Source organism: Protopterus annectens, chromosome 1.part0, assembly GCF_019279795.1.
Source record: "Protopterus annectens isolate FY-2018-M chromosome 1.part0, PAN1.0, whole genome shotgun sequence".
Lineage (NCBI taxonomy): Eukaryota > Metazoa > Chordata > Ceratodontiformes > Protopteridae > Protopterus > Protopterus annectens.
Window position 1 is genome coordinate 1579157853 of NC_056725.1, and position 17151 is coordinate 1579175003.

A 17151-nucleotide genomic window follows, 5' to 3' on the forward strand; every position below is an offset into this window, starting at 1 on the left:
TTACAGTCTAGGTCTTCTCCTAATGCTGATTGAATGTGTATACTTATTCTGTTATTAACCACGTGTAACTATTTTTTCCTGTATATATAAGGTCTTGTTATGTCTTCTGCTGTATAATGTATTTTAACATATTGTTTGAAAATTCTCTGTATACTGTATTTTAACATTGTGTAAAATTTTACTTACTGTGGAGCTTTTCTCCCCGGGCCTCCGCTGAAAATAGACCTGTGTCCAGTCGGACCATCTCAGTTAAATGCAAAAAATAAATAAATAAATAAATAATAAATGACCAGCTAGAGTTCACAGATGCAGCTCAGTCCACACTGACAACGACTTCAACTTGGAGGCCTGAGTGGAAGGTGTCTATATTAGATAGTCGAAGTTCCATAACTATGAACACCTAATGGTCGAACCATTATGTTCGAAGTTATAGAACTTCGACTATGCAAAAAAAAAAAAACACTACACAACGGACAAAACAATAACTTGTAAGCAGGAGGACAAGCCCCCCTGCACCCCCCACTGCTACTTAAATATACCAACTCCGAGATCGCACCACATTGAAGTGAATGGACACCTCCGCTTATGGAGATTTCCATTCAAATGCTTGAACTTTTACAAATTCGAATGTATGGTCTTGATCATATGTGGTTCGAACTTGTAAAACTTCGACTAAGTGGCAGGAACCTGTTTTGACACCTTTGGGCTTCTACAACACCAACTGGCTAGTCAACAAGGCCAGGAGAAGCAAGGCCTTGTCCAAGGCTTGAGGTGAATCCAGCTGTTCCCACAAATCACACAGCAGCTCAGGCTATGAGAAAGCTAATTTCTTGTACTTATCTAGGACTGTAAGCCTGACACCTCACCATAGTCTGCTAAAAAAAGGTACTGAGAATGAAACTGATACTCTTCCTTGAACTCTGCAATAATACATGGATTCAGTAAGAGCAGCAGCTTACAGGGGCACCCTTGGCCAAGAGAAGACCATGACCATGCCATACTCTCTCCTTTACTCGATACACCAAGCAGTGGAAAACCGGGACACCCTAGCTACGGTAGAGGCTGATCATCAGAGTGCCTCTCCACTAGTAGTGGAGTCCAGACATGGTGTCTGAAATCAGAGCTCCAGCAGAGGACTGGGGGAGTAGCTCTAGGTAAACATTAGAAGGTTCTCATGTAGAGTAAAGCAAAATGGACAGAATACAGTCTAATAGTGGGTATAGTCTTTCTCCATCTTTGCTTAAAAAAATAACACACTACGGGATGAGTATCAAACTGAAAGACAGGAGGGCCCAGGAAGCTATCAACATAGCCAAAAGAACTAGGAACCTTGACCTCAGTTTCAATTAGTCAAAAGCAGCCCCCCAAGGCAGAGACAGAACAATGACAAAGATACACCATCCTCCATAAGCAAAGATCTGTTCAGTTTGATTGGAAAGGCTATGAAAAGGGAAAGTCCACCCAAGATCATGGCCGAAGACAAAAACATATCAGGAGACTTAGAGTCCTGGCTCTGCTGGATTCCCCACAGTCCACAGCAATAACCACTTTATTAGGTAAGGATGCATTGCAGTCCAGAACATGAAATCAAGGGCAATATGGGCTAATGAGGGAGAATCCCCTCCACCTCTCACTGACTGTATTATCCATGTGCGGGGGTGTCGCGAAGTTAGCCACCACAGTTTTGAGTAGCGTGAAGTTCGCTTTGGAGAAATTTTTTACAATGGTTTCCTTGTGTGGGGGTGGGGTCGGGATGTGGATATCTAGGGTGATTAGTTTATGGTCTGATCTAACAAGCGAGGAGTTGATCTCAGGCACTGAGCACCGGTCACCCATGTTGGTAATGATCAGGTCCAGAATATTGTTGCCCTGGTGGGGGTGTTGACAAGTTGATCCAGGGCATTAGATCCAGGAATCATTGAGCAAGGGGATTAGTACAAGAGTAGTTTTCCCAGTTTATGTTTGGGTAGTTGAAATCACCCATTACTATGGTATTTGGTTAGACCCTCATTTTTTCCAATGTCCCCAGGAACGAGGAGGGAGGGTCCTGGGTCATGATGGGGGATCTATAACAATCTACAATTTGGAATGAATTTTTGCCCAGGGTTAGTTGCACTTGGATGATTTCAGAGGCACTGTGTTTTGCAACTAGCCTGGAGGTGTGGATGTCATTGATGAAGATGGACACACCTCCGCCCTTCGTGTTTCGGTCTGGGTTTTGTGGCCGAAACTTGTGGTATGAATTATAGCCTGGTAGTGCTGGGGTGCTCTCGGGAGCCTTGAACCAGGTCTCAGTCACTGCACAGATATCAATGTTCTCCATTTTGAGGAGTGCCTCGAGTGAGTGCATTTTGAGGTTTACACTCCTAGCATTGAACAGCATTGCCCTCATTTTTTTGTCACCTGTAGTTCTTACAGTGGTGGGTTTGTTTTTTGAGCCTTCCCTAAAACAGGCATGATGGGGGCGGCAAGAGCCTTGGCCAATATACTGAATCCCAGGGGTGACAGGTGGAGGCCATCTCTGGCAAAGCACCGTGGCATGTCAAGGAATAATAATTTGGCAACAGGCATCAAAAACATTTAACAGCACCTTCAAAAGGTCATGTAGAAGGAAGTGTCAATAAGGCCTGTACAGTAGCTATACAAAACTACACAAAAGATATATGAAGACCGAAATCACTCAGATCAGAAATGGGTAGGACATCCTCTAACTGTCTCCATGCGCCCCTCCCACAAGGCAACACAAGAAAAACCTATGGCTCTGTCAGGGCCAGTTTGAGCAACTTCATAATGTGGCATCCTTTTATGATGTTCAGGACCCCCACATAGCAGATAAAGACATTCTGCAGCAAATCTAGACAACCATCTTTGTATCTGTACCCTGTACAAACTGAAGGGGATACTCGCTACCACTGGAGATAGCACTGCAAGATACAGCTCCTGAGTATTTTGGTAGGAGAACCAGTGAAGACAACCTTACCTGGTTCTTTGCAGGCCTTTTGCTCCAGAAGTACTATAAACACTTCAAGTAGCAGAAACTCCATACACACCCACACCACGGAAACAGACTTTCACATCACTTGAGATGTCTACAGCCTTCAAAACAGCTCATCAATAAAGTACCTCATCCATAGTGACAGCACAGAGGGCAGCCGGACATGGTTCCTCATAAAAAGTATGGAAAGCCTCAACCACTATACTCTGTGCAGGTAGAAGATGGTGGCAACATCTTACTCAATGAGTCTACTCTGCATCAAACGTAAACTGGTTTAAGAAGAATCCTACCAAAACCCAATACCATAGACATTTTCAACAGATTCCCATTTACTTAAGTCAAAGGATTTCTAAGACCCGGTCCACAAGAAAATATTGAAAATATAACATAGACCAACTATTAAGCACTAGCAGGGTCAACTCAACAGAAGATCTTGTTGTCGAACCTGTCCATAAGCTTGACATTTTTAATTTTGGGCAAGCATGTCACATGCTGAGACCCTGGGGACCTATACTATACAGATGAAATAACACAAGAACTTGCCTTGTAATGTCTTGAAAGAAAAGATCTCATTTGGAAGGTGGCTTTAACAGATGATCAGCCACAATGCTGAAGGTTCAAATTTTGGGTGAATCCAGGCATCAAAGAGAGTACTCTTATTTAAAAATTCAAGACGTGGCATAACTCGGAGCTGCCTCCGTTTTTCTAATTATTACAATTAGATACAAAACTTTACATCTGCTTCTGAATTCTGAATCACAGCATCCTAGGACCCGTTTTTTGGTGTTTGTTCTCTGTAGGGTTTGCATCCCCACCATCCCTTTGCACATTAACTGTACCCCCGCCATTACTAGGATGTCAGCACTCACACGAAAAACACTTCTTGTCTACAAAGCCCATCAACCACATACAACACAAATAAACTGGAAGTTGTATAATATCTTTAAACAAATTCTATTCTCAGCTCAAACAGATGCTTCCACAAAACAGCCTTCCAGGGATTATACAGACACACAAAATAAGACTTGACATAGACACTTGTTGTTGTCTTTTGGGTTTTCTGGTTAGGGGTCGACACAGCGGAACTCCGGTCCGCTAATGATTGGCAGTAGATTTTCACGAACGCCGAGGTGCCAGCTCAACCTTCAACTAAGGCATGCCCATTTACGCATGTCTTTCGAATGCCCACCCAACCGCTATTGCACTAAATTATTTTCGTTGGTCTCTTAAAAAAAAAAAAAAAGAACTTGCCACCTACCCAAAATTTAAAAATAAAACTCTAAATTGGCTCTAGGCGTGAGTGTATGTGCTGGGCTTGCAACTCGACACCCTAAAACTCTACTGCCAATCATGAACGGAAAAGTGATCCGCTGTGGTGACCCCTAACCGGGAAAAGCCGAAGGAAGATGATTATGTTATCACAGTTGAAAATACTTCTTAAATTTCACCTTATTTAAAATTTAATTCATTTTATTACAAAAAAGCTTCCCACATTCTTAAAACCTGAAACACAACAATTGCTTTATTATAATAATAATCGCAACTATAAGTATAACAAACATGACATTGTATCTAAAATATAATATAATAAAGTTAATAAAACCAAACATCCTCATTCATATCTGACATAATACTGTATTTTAGTATAAACTGTCTATGATCAGCTGCAAAAAATTTGATCCATACTACTAACAATATAACCCATGACTTGATTCAATACTCCTCCGCACTTTAAAACTTTATATCCAGTCATATATCAAATTCACATGAAATGAAACATAACTAAGAGATAAAGGACTCAAAACTTTCCAGATATGTTCCTGAAGGTGTACTTTTCCTTTCTTAACTGCTTTTCCAAGAAGCCGCAATGGTTGAGGTAAGTACAAAATAATATTCCATTCACTGCACTGCTAGAGTTATAACTGCCTTTCATGCAAATTATGCATAAAGTCATTTTTCCACAAAAGCTATTAATACTCATGAAGTTACAAGCACTGGAGTTCCAACATTTATTCATCCCAACATTCTTTTTTTTTTCTTTATAACTTCACATTTAACCACCAATATGTCAGGACAAGTTTTTTGCTTACTTAACAGAAAAAAACAACTTTCTTGTGCACAAATTTATAAACTAATAGGCTACTGGTAAATAAATGCCAATTTAACACTAAATTTTAAAATTTGTTATGGCAATGTGAGCATGTATTAAACCACATGAAAAGTGTCATACTAATTAGAATCTACCTGCCTTCTCTCACTAACATGGACTCAACGTAAAAATAATACATTTCCAAAATTACCTAGCCTTACATTCATTTATAATATCTACCAAACAACTTCTTACCTGCAAAATTTCACCACAGAAAATAGAGCACAAATGGTTTTGGGGTGCATGCTATCTGCAGTAAAAACATTATTTACTGCAGTATATATGGGACACACAAGAGTGTAATTACACCTTATAACCAACTTTAGTTTGCAATGCCTCCAAAAATTGCACACTAATGTAAACACTTGCACAAAACAAAACAAAAACAGAATAACAATTGCTTAAACACATAAGGCCTCCAGTTTGTTTTGTATACAGTTGGTGGACTTTGCTCCCTGTATCCTTCAAATTGTTCGTCTTTACTGATTTGCTGGAAGTGAGAACCCCCCCACCCCCAAAATCTGTTCTTAAACTTCTATTAAAAATGTTAAGACTCAATACATACTATGCATCCTATTCAGATGATTCTGGTGTTATGGGCTGGAGTGAAACAGTGGACAGAAGGCTCCTTTAGGGAGGATATCCAGAGTCTGAGAGCTTCTCTAAAGGAACTGTCCAAAGGAGAGGAGCTGTCAGGAATGAACACACACAACCACAACAGTGAAATTAGCCTCTTCAGACTCAACAAATCCTGAAGATTCACAACCAAATGAAAGCCTCCAATTACTAGCTGTCAAACATCTGCACTCGAACCCTCTTCTTCACAGTGAGATGCATATGTCACAAGAAAGGCTCGCAAAGAGCACATCAGTTGAAAGGAACTTGTGGTGCACATTTCTGGGCAAAAGGTCAATGCAAGTGTTAGGATGGAGAAGGCACACACAACTGTAATGTGCGTCAAATGACCCATGAGACCACTTTGACCCTTGACAAAGAGTGGCAACCATTTCACGAATGAATTTATTCCTGAATTTTGTTCTGTGAGTTAGAGTACATCATTTATCAAATAATTCTACTGTTTTTGCCTACTAGCTTATTTCATTTTTTTAAATTTACTGCAGTTTAACTGCTTGCCTAGACTATTTGATTGCATGTATAACTTGGGTCTTATAGCACTGAAAGCTTTAACTCACTTGGTATGAACAGAAAGTGGGAAGAAGTGAAACTTCTCTCTGATCGGTGAGTAGTTTTAAAGGCTGGTAAAACACTTCACTATGCTTCATTCAGTTGTCTTTTTAACAGTAAAAAGTGTATTGCTACCTTTTAAAATTATGAAAATGCTTTAGACAGTGTTCAGTTGTGACTGCTGAAGTATAAAACCCCAACATAACAGCAATTAAAGGAATGTTTAACAAACGTTATGCACCTAGAAGTCAATCCGTGTACTCCAACAACTATGGTTAAATTTCTCATAACTAAAGTACGTGCATGTTTTTGGAAAAGGACGTGGAGATTTACCTCAGACTTTCACTTCACTCTCAAGGAGGTATTCCTGACATTCCCTTCTAGAACATACATAACAACTTGATTATGAACAGAGGCCTAGTCATACTCCTCTACATTATTACTATTACTTAATATAACCAACATTTACAGTTAGCAGAAACTTTGTGCAAAAATTCCAAGAAATATTCAAATGATGACATTTTAAAGTTAAAAAAATGTTGAGAGTTTTTGAAACTACACTTGATTTTAACTGGTGCCATTCAACACCTAGTACACTAACTGCAGACTTACAGATAAAAGCTAATAGTGATGAAGTGGTAAAAACAGTTATGTAGCATGATATTTAGTGTATATATTAATTTTCCTGTCATTTGCAATGACGTTGGATTTGCTTTTTTGGAATGGAAGAAGTCTGCCATCCCTTTTTATTGCAGCAGAATTAAACAACTAAACAAACTCGAAATATAGAATGATTTTAGTACTACTGCAGCAGTAAAGGTGTGAAAGAAAGGAAATAGTAGTACAGAAATATTCAGAGTGCAACATACATTTCTTCATACTTGGATGATAAGGAGTCATAATGCCACATAAAGCATACACATACAAATGACAAAAACTCAGCTGTCTAAATACGCCAAAAGCTTTTAGAAATAAGACACAGACGTTCATTCTATTAACATTATTTCATATTTTACCTGTACCCCAATGACTTTAAACTGAAATCTAACTACTGGCATAAGATCAGATTTATAGTAAGAGTACAGCTTTTTTAAAACACTCATTTATTCAAATATTTAAAACTCCAATTGCTTTTAAGGATGTACATTAGGATAACAAAGCATGGGGAAAACATACCTAACACGCCAGCAGGTTCAATTGGATACTCCAGGATAGATGTAGCTGGTGCCAGTGTATATGGGTATTCATAAGGTGTGTAGATTATACCGGTCTCTGGTGCAGAAGGAACTATTGTAGCAGTTGGATGTGGTGTTCCATTTGGCATGACAGTAGTCTGAATTTGTCTGATCAAAGGCATCAGTGTAGGGCCAGCTGGTGTAGGAGTACGAAGGGCAGTTGGAGGGAGAACAGGTGCAGGCCCTGTAATAATCCGTGGAGTCTGGGCTGTTGCTGCAAGAGAAAAGGCAAGGGCGGCTACAGTAAGCAAAGAAATTTGGGAAGAAGTGTAAAGGTGGTAGAAGAAGTGAGGAAAGATGATGATACAGAAATGTGGGTAGGGAAAAAGGAAAAAAATAAAAGGAAACCATTATTAGTACATGCAATGATCACTTCAAATGCCAAAGCATACAATTCAAATGCAAACAAAACTCTTACATCTTAAGTGTTTTTAAAAACAGCATGCAAAAATGAAATTAAAGTAGCAGATTACTAGGTTACACCAAACAAGCAGCAATGTACATTCCAAATTTTGTTCCTTTGAGAAGGAATGTAGCTAGGAAGAAAAACAAATTTTGTCTCACAAAAACTTAGGTCATATTATGTGGTCCTTAATTTAACTTGCTTTTTGGCAACTGCATAAACAATGCTATCAGCTTTGGACAAGGTTTAGGACAGCTGAGATAGTGCCTTAATTAAATTAGGCCATGCTTGTGGTGTAGTGCAGTGAAAAACAAGTAAATGAATCATCCTTTTCCAATATAATGTGTTCCTTTCAAGACTTAATGCATTTGAAGAAATTCTGAATATTGTACTTTGCCAATGAATAGTAACAGATGTTCAGCCATCCACAGAATAAAGGACAAGGATTCCATTCAAAACTGTTATGTGCAGCCAAATGTAGCAACAGGATCTCCGCCCCTCATTTCTCATTCATTCTCATGAGGGAGCGCAGTTAGCCAGCTATGTTTCTAGCACTCAGACTGCCTCCCTAGACTGCTATATCCTGGCATTTAAAATGGTGGGTAAAGCCGAAACAGGAGAATTATAAAAAGTGAAAGTGGGCATTTGATGAATACATTCTCTATCGCCATTTCAGGGCATCCTTCAGCCATGCATAATAAGAAGCCAAGACAAATGCATCAAGCAAAGCTGATTCCAATAACAGCAGAACAACTCCACTGCAATGACTTCCTTTTATTTACAATGCTTTAAATTCATCTTTCTAAAGCTACCAAGACAGAAATGTAACAGTACTACACAAACTGATGTGTTATACCACTGCATAATACACTACAACAGCAGCTACAACAAACTACACCATTCTTATACAAAAAGTTTGTACAAAGTCCGGAGGAGATCAAGTACCTTGCCCAAGGTCACACCAAGTGCCACATAATGAAACTGAAGCCACTACTACACAATCTGCCAAATTCATTGCGTTTATCACTTAATTCAGACTGCAGACATTATTATGCAGCTAACATTTTCTATAGCCTTTGCTTCTGTTTTAATGGTATAGCAAAAACACATATTTTTTCCTCCTCCCAGGACCTTCCTGATGGCTCCGTTATGGACACCAAATTGACTTGTGTGTTCATGATAATGTCCATGGAAGCACGGAAGTCTTGGGCTGGGCAATAGGGTTACAGCTTATTAGCTCCCACACAGGAGTTCCAATTGTCTGGCTGCTTCCTAGAGTGTGGCTAGAAAGAAACAGACACAGCTTGCAGGTTCTTTGAAGAAGCCTAGCCTCTTTCCCACTGGAAACACGTATCCCCCCCTTCATATCTGCCAAGCCTGCTAATGCAGTCTACTGATGGGAAGTCGGAGAAAAAAAAGGCTGTTTTATCTCCAAGTGTTTTACAGTTTTGAAAGCTATAACACATTGTTGCCAGTCAGCCAGAAGCCTGCTGAACTCCTCATTCAGACATTTTTCTTTTGTTTCCATGAAAAAACAAACGTCACAGAACAGTTTTAAGAGCTTCACACTGCAACTGTATAGTGGCCACTGACCACTGTTAACTCTCTGGTATGAGTTGAGACCTAAATAGCAATCCGAGACTCCATGCACTACATTTACTTAATAATGCTGCATCAGTTAACCATACTAGGCCAGGTCCACTTTCGGTAGGAGACCAGAAGAAAAATTACAATCCTAACCTAATACAAATTTGTCATTCAACAAAATAATTTACAACAGATACCACACAGAGTCACAGCTGCATTCTGACATATCATTGACAGTTGATCATGAGACATCAAAGTGAAGTGGATGTTTCATGAGTGGAAAAGAAAGAAATGTAATAAATTACAACGTAATAATGCAGAAACATTTAGGTGACATGTACAGTTTATGAATAGGTACCAAATAACAGTATCATTTAAAAAAATATGTACAAGTTGCATTCCCTAGAATAAGATAAAAGTGCACACAGTAAACACAGTTGTAGAATCTAACATAAGAGAAAAAAAATCTAATCATGCCAAGATTTTTGAAGTAAACTCATCAGAAATCAAAAACCTTCTCTATACTGGTTATCATACGACCATTAAGTGATGTCAAATGAGACACAGTGTATTAGCATACTGAGATAATTTTTGGTGGCTTGGATTTATGACTGATCTAGGTTCAGACGACAGTGTGACCATGCAGTAGTTGGGTAGAAACTAGGCACAATGTCACCCATGCTTCTCACACCTCTCAAATGTACCTCATTATTAGGAATGTTCCTCTTTTTAGTCTTAAAAAGTACATGTTCCTTGCAGTTACACAATGAAAGGGACAGCCACACACTCAGTGTTAAGGTTTTGACAATAATGGTAAATAATACTGAATCATATTAATCAAAGGAACGTCTTATAAAGTAACTCATTTCACCATCCTATGTGCTTCCCAGCTGAAGCTGTTAATAAGTTGTTGGTATGCGTTTCACATTTTATCTATTTGTTCCACGTTTTGAGAGGTAGTTGACAGCTATGCTGTTACTGGAGGATCTATTTTCATGAAGTAAATTTTTCCCATTTGTTCTGAGGTTTCTGCCAGCATGCCATGATCACCGAATGTAATGTTGAATATGGATTTTAATGCAGCTGAACACGAGGCAAATATATTTATTTGTTCTCAAGTGCCATGCAACGTAACCTTTGTATTTACCCTGCTGTCCAACCATCATCACTTTCCTCTCAGCCAAGTGAGACATTCATGCATTCAGCAGCACAGACAAGTATCGGCCACGAGGAACTATCATTTAGGCATCATAACCAGGAGTGGCTCAAGTTTTCTTAGGACTTTACTGCTACTTCCCTGTGCACATACAGTTCATGTAGGAAAGGTGAGATGTGCAAATGGGGAGGCAGGAAGGGCGAGCGACGTGTGCAAATGGGGAGGCAGGAAGGGCGAGCGACGTGTGCAAATGGGGAGGCAGGAAGAGGCGGCGGCGTGTGCAAATGGGGAGGCAGGAAGGGCGGCGGCGTGTGCAAATGGGGAGGCAGGAAGAGGCGGCGGCGTGTGCAAATGGGGAGGCAGGAAGGGCGAGCGACGTGTGCAAATGGGGAGGCAGGAAGGGCGAGCGACGTGTGCAAATGGGGAGGCAGGAAGGGCGAGCGACGTGTGCAAATGGGGAGGCAGGAAGGGCGAGCGACGTGTGCAAATGGGGAGGCAGGAAGGGCGGGCGACGTGTGCAAATGGGGAGGCAGGAAGGGCGGGCGACGTGTGCAAATGGGAGGCAGGAAGGGCGGGCGACGTGTGCAAATGGGAGACAGGAAGGGCGGGCGACGTGTGCAAATGGGAGACAGGAAGAGGGAGCGACGTGTGCAAATGGGAGACAGGAAAGGGGAGCGACTTGTGCAAATGGGAGACAGGAAGGGCGGGCGACGTGTGCAAATGGGAGACAGGAAGAGTGAGCGACGTGCAAATGGGAGACAGGAAAGGTAGGAAAGGCGTGCAGGTGGGAGACGGGCGCGGCGTGCAGGTGGGAGACGGGCGCGGCGTGCAGGTGGGAGACGGGCGCGGCGTGCAGGTGGGAGACGGGCGTGGCGTGCAGGTGGGAGACAGGCGCGGCGTGCAGGTGGGAGACAGGCGCGGCGTGCAGGTGGGAGACAGGCGCGGCGTGCAGGTGGGAGACAGGCGCGGCGTGCAGGTGGGAGACAGGCGCGGCGTGCAGGTGGGAGACAGGCGCGGCGTGCAAGTGAGATGTGCAAGTGGGAGACAGGAAAGGTGAGAGATGTGCAAGTGGGAGACAGGAAAGGTGTGTGAGATGTGCAAGTGGGAGACAGGAAAGATGAGTGAGGTGTGAAAATGGGAGACAGGAAAGGTGAGTAAGACATGCAAATGGGAGTTAGGAAAGCTGAGATATGCAAATGGAGGATAGGAAAGGTGAGATTTGAAAATGGTAAAGGTGAGATATGCAAATGGGTGACAGCATTGGGAGATTCCTAGCTTCCACAAGGGACTAACAAAATAGCCTTGCTCACCAACCTCAAAGCACAGTTAGTAGTTTCAGAATTTGCAATGGAGAACTTGCACCATGATCATGTGCTCCCCCAGAAATGTGCACTCCCTTCCCCCAGAGAGAAAGACTTAAATGGGCTACACATCTTCAAGCCTCTCCTCCCTGCCTAGACATTCCACTGCTGGGGTGTTTTTTAGTCAAAGTCTGGATATCTGTGCCGCAGTCTGGGTTTTATTCATCTAGATCATTTATATCTACCCACACAGCCTGGCAAGCCATCCAAATTAATGTGCTGAGAACCTCACAGAGGTGGGCTCAGAATGAAAATTTGAAGCCAGTTCAGCTACTGTGAAGTAGGCTAATAAAACTGAAATTCTGGGTGATGCATGCTTTTAAGCATTTCCAAAGGATATTGTCCCATAAAAAGCTTTGGTCTGAGGATAGAGTTGGCCAGGGAAAGCTTTGTTTTTATTGGTAGGCATCACTATATCCTGTACAGTGTTTCCTAGCTTTTTACTGATATACTTAACTGTTCCAATCATGTGCGCTTAAAAGAACAGAATGCTAAACATGCTTATACCTAGCTATTTTCAGTGTGCACATTGAAATCCATTGTTACAACTTGCTATTGTCAGTGTACAAATTGCCATCTATGGTTATAACTAGTTATTGTCAGTGCACAGATTGCTATCCAAGGTTATAACTAGTTATTGTCAGTGCACAGATTGCTATCCAAGGTTATGCGCATGCCGTGCCCATCTCCCACTTGCACGCTGTGCCCGTCAGCCATTTGCACGGTTCACCTTTCCTTTCTTCCATTTGCACATCTCACTCACCCTTCCTGTCACCCATTTGCACATCTCACTCACCCTTCCTGTCATCCTAGCAGGATGAAAGGCGGTGAGAGTGAGGGCATTAGCAGGATGAAAGGGGGCGAGAGTCACTGCATTAGCAGGATATAAGGGGGTGAGAGTCACTGCATTAGCAGGATGAAAGGGGGTGAGAGTCACTGCATTAGCAGGATGAAAGGGGGTGAGAGTCACTGCATTAGCATGATGAAAGGGGGTGAGAGTCACTGCATTAGCAGGAAGAAAGGGGGAGAGAGTCAGTGCATCAGCAGGATGAAAGGGGGTGACAGTCAATGCATTAGCAGGATGAAAGAGGGAGAGACTGAGTGCATTAGCAGGATGAAAAGGGGCAGGGTGAGTGCATTAGCAGGATGAAAGGGGGTGGCCGGTGCTGGGCACAAGGTGTTAGGAGGAGCAGCAGATGCTGGTGCAGTAGTGCAGTCTTGTGCAGCACTAGTATTAAGAAATAAACGTCAGTGCTGTATTTGCAGTCACAGCTGAAGTGCTGTGTATTTTAACTACAGGAAGCCGCTTGTTACATTTGTAGTAAATTGGTTGCTACAGTTTCAAAACAGGAGAAGGATGTTTTTTCCCCTCAAGTTTGTGTGAGTGGTCCTTTTTCTTTCTCTTTTTTGCTCCTCTGCTTAAAGTTGAGGGGTGCCAGAGTGAAATGTACCAGAAGTCGGTTCACCACTGCTATTACAGAACAAAAGTTGAAGTCTGAATAGTGCATGGGTTTAGGGATTGAAAATTGCTTGTTTTTATGTTATTGCTGTTCAAGTATTTTTGGATAACTGGTTCAAAGCAAAGCTGATTTCTGTCTCTCAATGAACTAAGAAATTTGTGAGTTTGCCACCACTGTTTTTAGTTCTGCCAAGTGCTTTACTGAGTTTCCAAGGGGACTCTGTGGTTTTAAGAGTCTCCTCAACTCCATTCAATCGTAATGATGAGGTAGACAACGTTTATGGGGCCTGGTTAGTGGCAGCACCTAAATGTTCCATTGAGTGGATTGCAATTTTGGTAGAAAGGGACCAATTAAAACAGCAAAAGTTAAAGGACGAGTTGCGTGGTCTTTACAATGAAATGGTCTCTTACTTTGGTGCTGCTCGACAATTTATTGAATAGTATTAATGAAAAAGCTTAAAACTTTTGAAACTGAATTTGTTGAACAGAAGAAAGTAAAACTGAAGAGGAATGTCTGTGATTATGACAGTGGGTGGACTTTCATTCGGAGGTCCAATCAGAAGGCTTAACGATGAAGCAAGTCTACACATCAGACTGGAGGTTTTAAAAAAACCTCAAACTGTTTCATTTGGTTCATCAAAGGATAAAGGATGCATCACGGAGCCAGACAGTGACAGAAGTACATTCCCTCCCCATGCTCCTTGCACAGGATCCATTAACACATCAGCAGCTTTTTCATGCTAATGGAGAATGGGGAAACAATCCGAAGAGAGGGGGAAATGTTCATGGCACCTATGCAGCTGCATTTGAGGGAAAACTTCAGTCACTTTCAAAAAGATTCAGATGGCACAGAATTAATAACGGAACTTAAAGCTAATTCTTTATTTGTGAACTTATGTGGATACACCTTACAGAATGAGCAACTTAATGTTCTAAATTTGGGTTTAAAATTTATACCCACAGTAATACCACATTTACATGTTTTAAAGCAGGAAGTTTTTCAGTTTACATGCAAGTTACATTTCAAATTTTTATGGAGAAATTTTGATTAAAAATGCATTAGAAACTAATGGTGCTTCTGATAATAATTTATTTTCTTGTGAATCAGAAATATATGAAGCAGCAAGTGATGGTTTGGCTTCAAATGCTTTTTTTGTTAGATACTTCTAATATTCCATATAAAAGTAAGTTTATACCCCCATATATTAATGAACATAAAGCAATTTGCAACCATGCTGAATTATTCAGTTGAGAAGATATATGAAGAATTTATAAAAATAAACATAATGTATGTTATAATTTGACAAAGGGGGAGTAGAAAGCCTTAAAAAGTTGGAGTGCAAGGAAAGATCTGGTTATAAAACCTTCTGATAAAGGTAATAAGATAATTATGCATTATACCCAGTAAGCACATAAGCGCTTTGAACATCTGAGAGATGAGAGAATTTATGAAAACAGTGACACTGATCTGTATAATGAGGCATTAATACAAATTAAATACTTATTAGGGAAGGGTTTGATGCTGGGTTATTTTTCCAAAAATTATGTGGAAAAGAATTTCAGTGTGGAGGGCTGCAATATTTTTGACCTTTTACTGTCTACCTAAAACTGATAAAGAACCCACTTGGATGCCCGATTATCTCAGCTTGTAACAATTTTTTACATAATATAGGTCTTCTATTACATAATTTTCTTCTCCCATTTGTTGAGAAACACCCCTCTTATATATAGACTTCTTGAACAAATGTTCTATGATTAAATGGAATGAAAAAAATGTACTAGGTTACCCTAGATGTCAGAAGCCCATATACCAGCATTAGACATGAAGATGGAATACACACGTTATATTGTTTTTTGGGGTTGATAGCCCTGTTTCTAATTATATTACAGAGTTGATACATTTTTGTCTTTTGAATAACTACTTTAGTTTTGACAATGTTGTCTACCATCAATTGCAAGGCACTGCCATGGAGGCACATTTTGCTTCCATGTATGCAAATTTATTGACAGCCTTAGTTGAAATTGATTTATATCAGCATGAATTTATGAAAAAAATATGTTTTGTATGACTACAGATACACTGATGATTTAATTTTTGCCAGGATGGTCAAAATGAAGCAAAACATTTTACAGTTGATTTGCACAGAAATGGTTATAATTTAACTTTTGACGGGTTACAATGAGGCAGTGAAGTCATATTTTTGGATATGTATTCAAAGGACTTTGAAAATGGTGAAATTTGTATGTCCATACATAGAAAATTTTTAGATGGGGGTCAGTATTTGCATGGGGGTAGTTGCCATTTCCCCCACTTGATTTCATCTCTACCTTATGGGGGAACTATTACGATCACACAGAATTTGTAATAATAAAAATTATATTAATGATGAAATTCAGAAAATAGGCAACATGTTAGGGTATGACTATGGTTTAATTAATAAGGCTTTACAAAAAATTGTGGGTCTTGATGGTCAGGAGAACAATTTTTGCAATAAAGAATAGAAAAGCAGATCATGGAAAGAAACAGATGTATTTTGTCATGACTTATTATAAGTGAAAAAATAGGGGATGTGTTGAAATATTAGTGGAAATTTCTAATGAGGGATAGGGAACTATTTAATATTTTATATAAAGTTCTTTTACCTCATACAGACATGGACAAAATTTAAAAGACATGCTTGTTCATGATTTTGTGTCTCCTGATATCAATATTAGACATTCAGCTGCATTTGGTACCTTTCCCCTGTAATAACTGAAGTACTTGTCCGTTTGTGGTATGTTGTTTTACAAACATAAATACTGTTAGATTTTATCCAACTGGAACTTTCTTGCAAACTGAAGGCATTACTTATGCCCTTAAATGCCCCTGTGATTTGTTCTACATTGGGGAGAGCAAAAGGATGTTTAGAACAAGGTTCCAGGAGCATGTCAGGAGCATTAGGAAGCAAAAAGTGGAAAGTTCTGTTGCAGTCCATTTTAAACGACAACATGATAGTGATTTCTCATTATTACAAAGTACAGTTCTTGAAAAAATATATATTAAAGTGGGGACAATTTTATATTAAAAGATAAACTCCATAAGGAATCTTTTTTATATTGAAATATAATACCTTAATGCCTTCTGGTCTTAACTGTGAAGTAATTTGGAGACACTATTTGTTTTATTGAATAATTAATTTTTATGTTTTATATACATAAAGGGATTGTTTTAAATTGTCTGTTACTCCTTGAAGGCTGTTGAGCCCAGGTGCTAGTGTGTGATTAACAAAATTTCTTCTTGGGTCAGTAGTCTGTTTTATTTTTTCTTCTTTTTGTGGTGTGTACACTTTACTGATTATTTTACAAAAGGTAGCAAGTTTTATTTTTGTTTCTCCCTTGCAAATTGAAATATCTACTTTTTGCCTCTCTGATCATCTTCTGGTATTCTGTTTCCAACCTCTCTGTTAATTACATAATGATGAATCTCCTAGCAGTCTGCAGGCTCTCCACACTACTTCCTACTCTGCACCCCTGTAATTTTAGATATCCAGGATAAAGCAGGAATATTTACTGTGTAGGAGCTGGAAGGAGTAAATGTTACATACTACTGAAGTACACAACTCGATTTAGTTAAGTCCAGCT

General features: G+C 40.1%; 1 protein-coding gene across 4 annotated transcripts in view; it reads right to left on the reverse strand.

The window, feature by feature from the left end:
- Positions 1 to 17151, reverse strand: part of QKI (QKI, KH domain containing RNA binding) — a 1466119-nt gene that overhangs the window by 37868 nt on the left and 1411100 nt on the right. For all 4 annotated transcript variants that reach the window (XM_044068030.1, XM_044068032.1, XM_044068031.1 and 1 more), the window contains exon 6: positions 7506 to 7802. In XM_044068030.1, coding sequence (XP_043923965.1) covers positions 7506 to 7802 — 297 coding nt within the window. The remainder of the gene's footprint in view (positions 1 to 7505; positions 7803 to 17151) is intronic.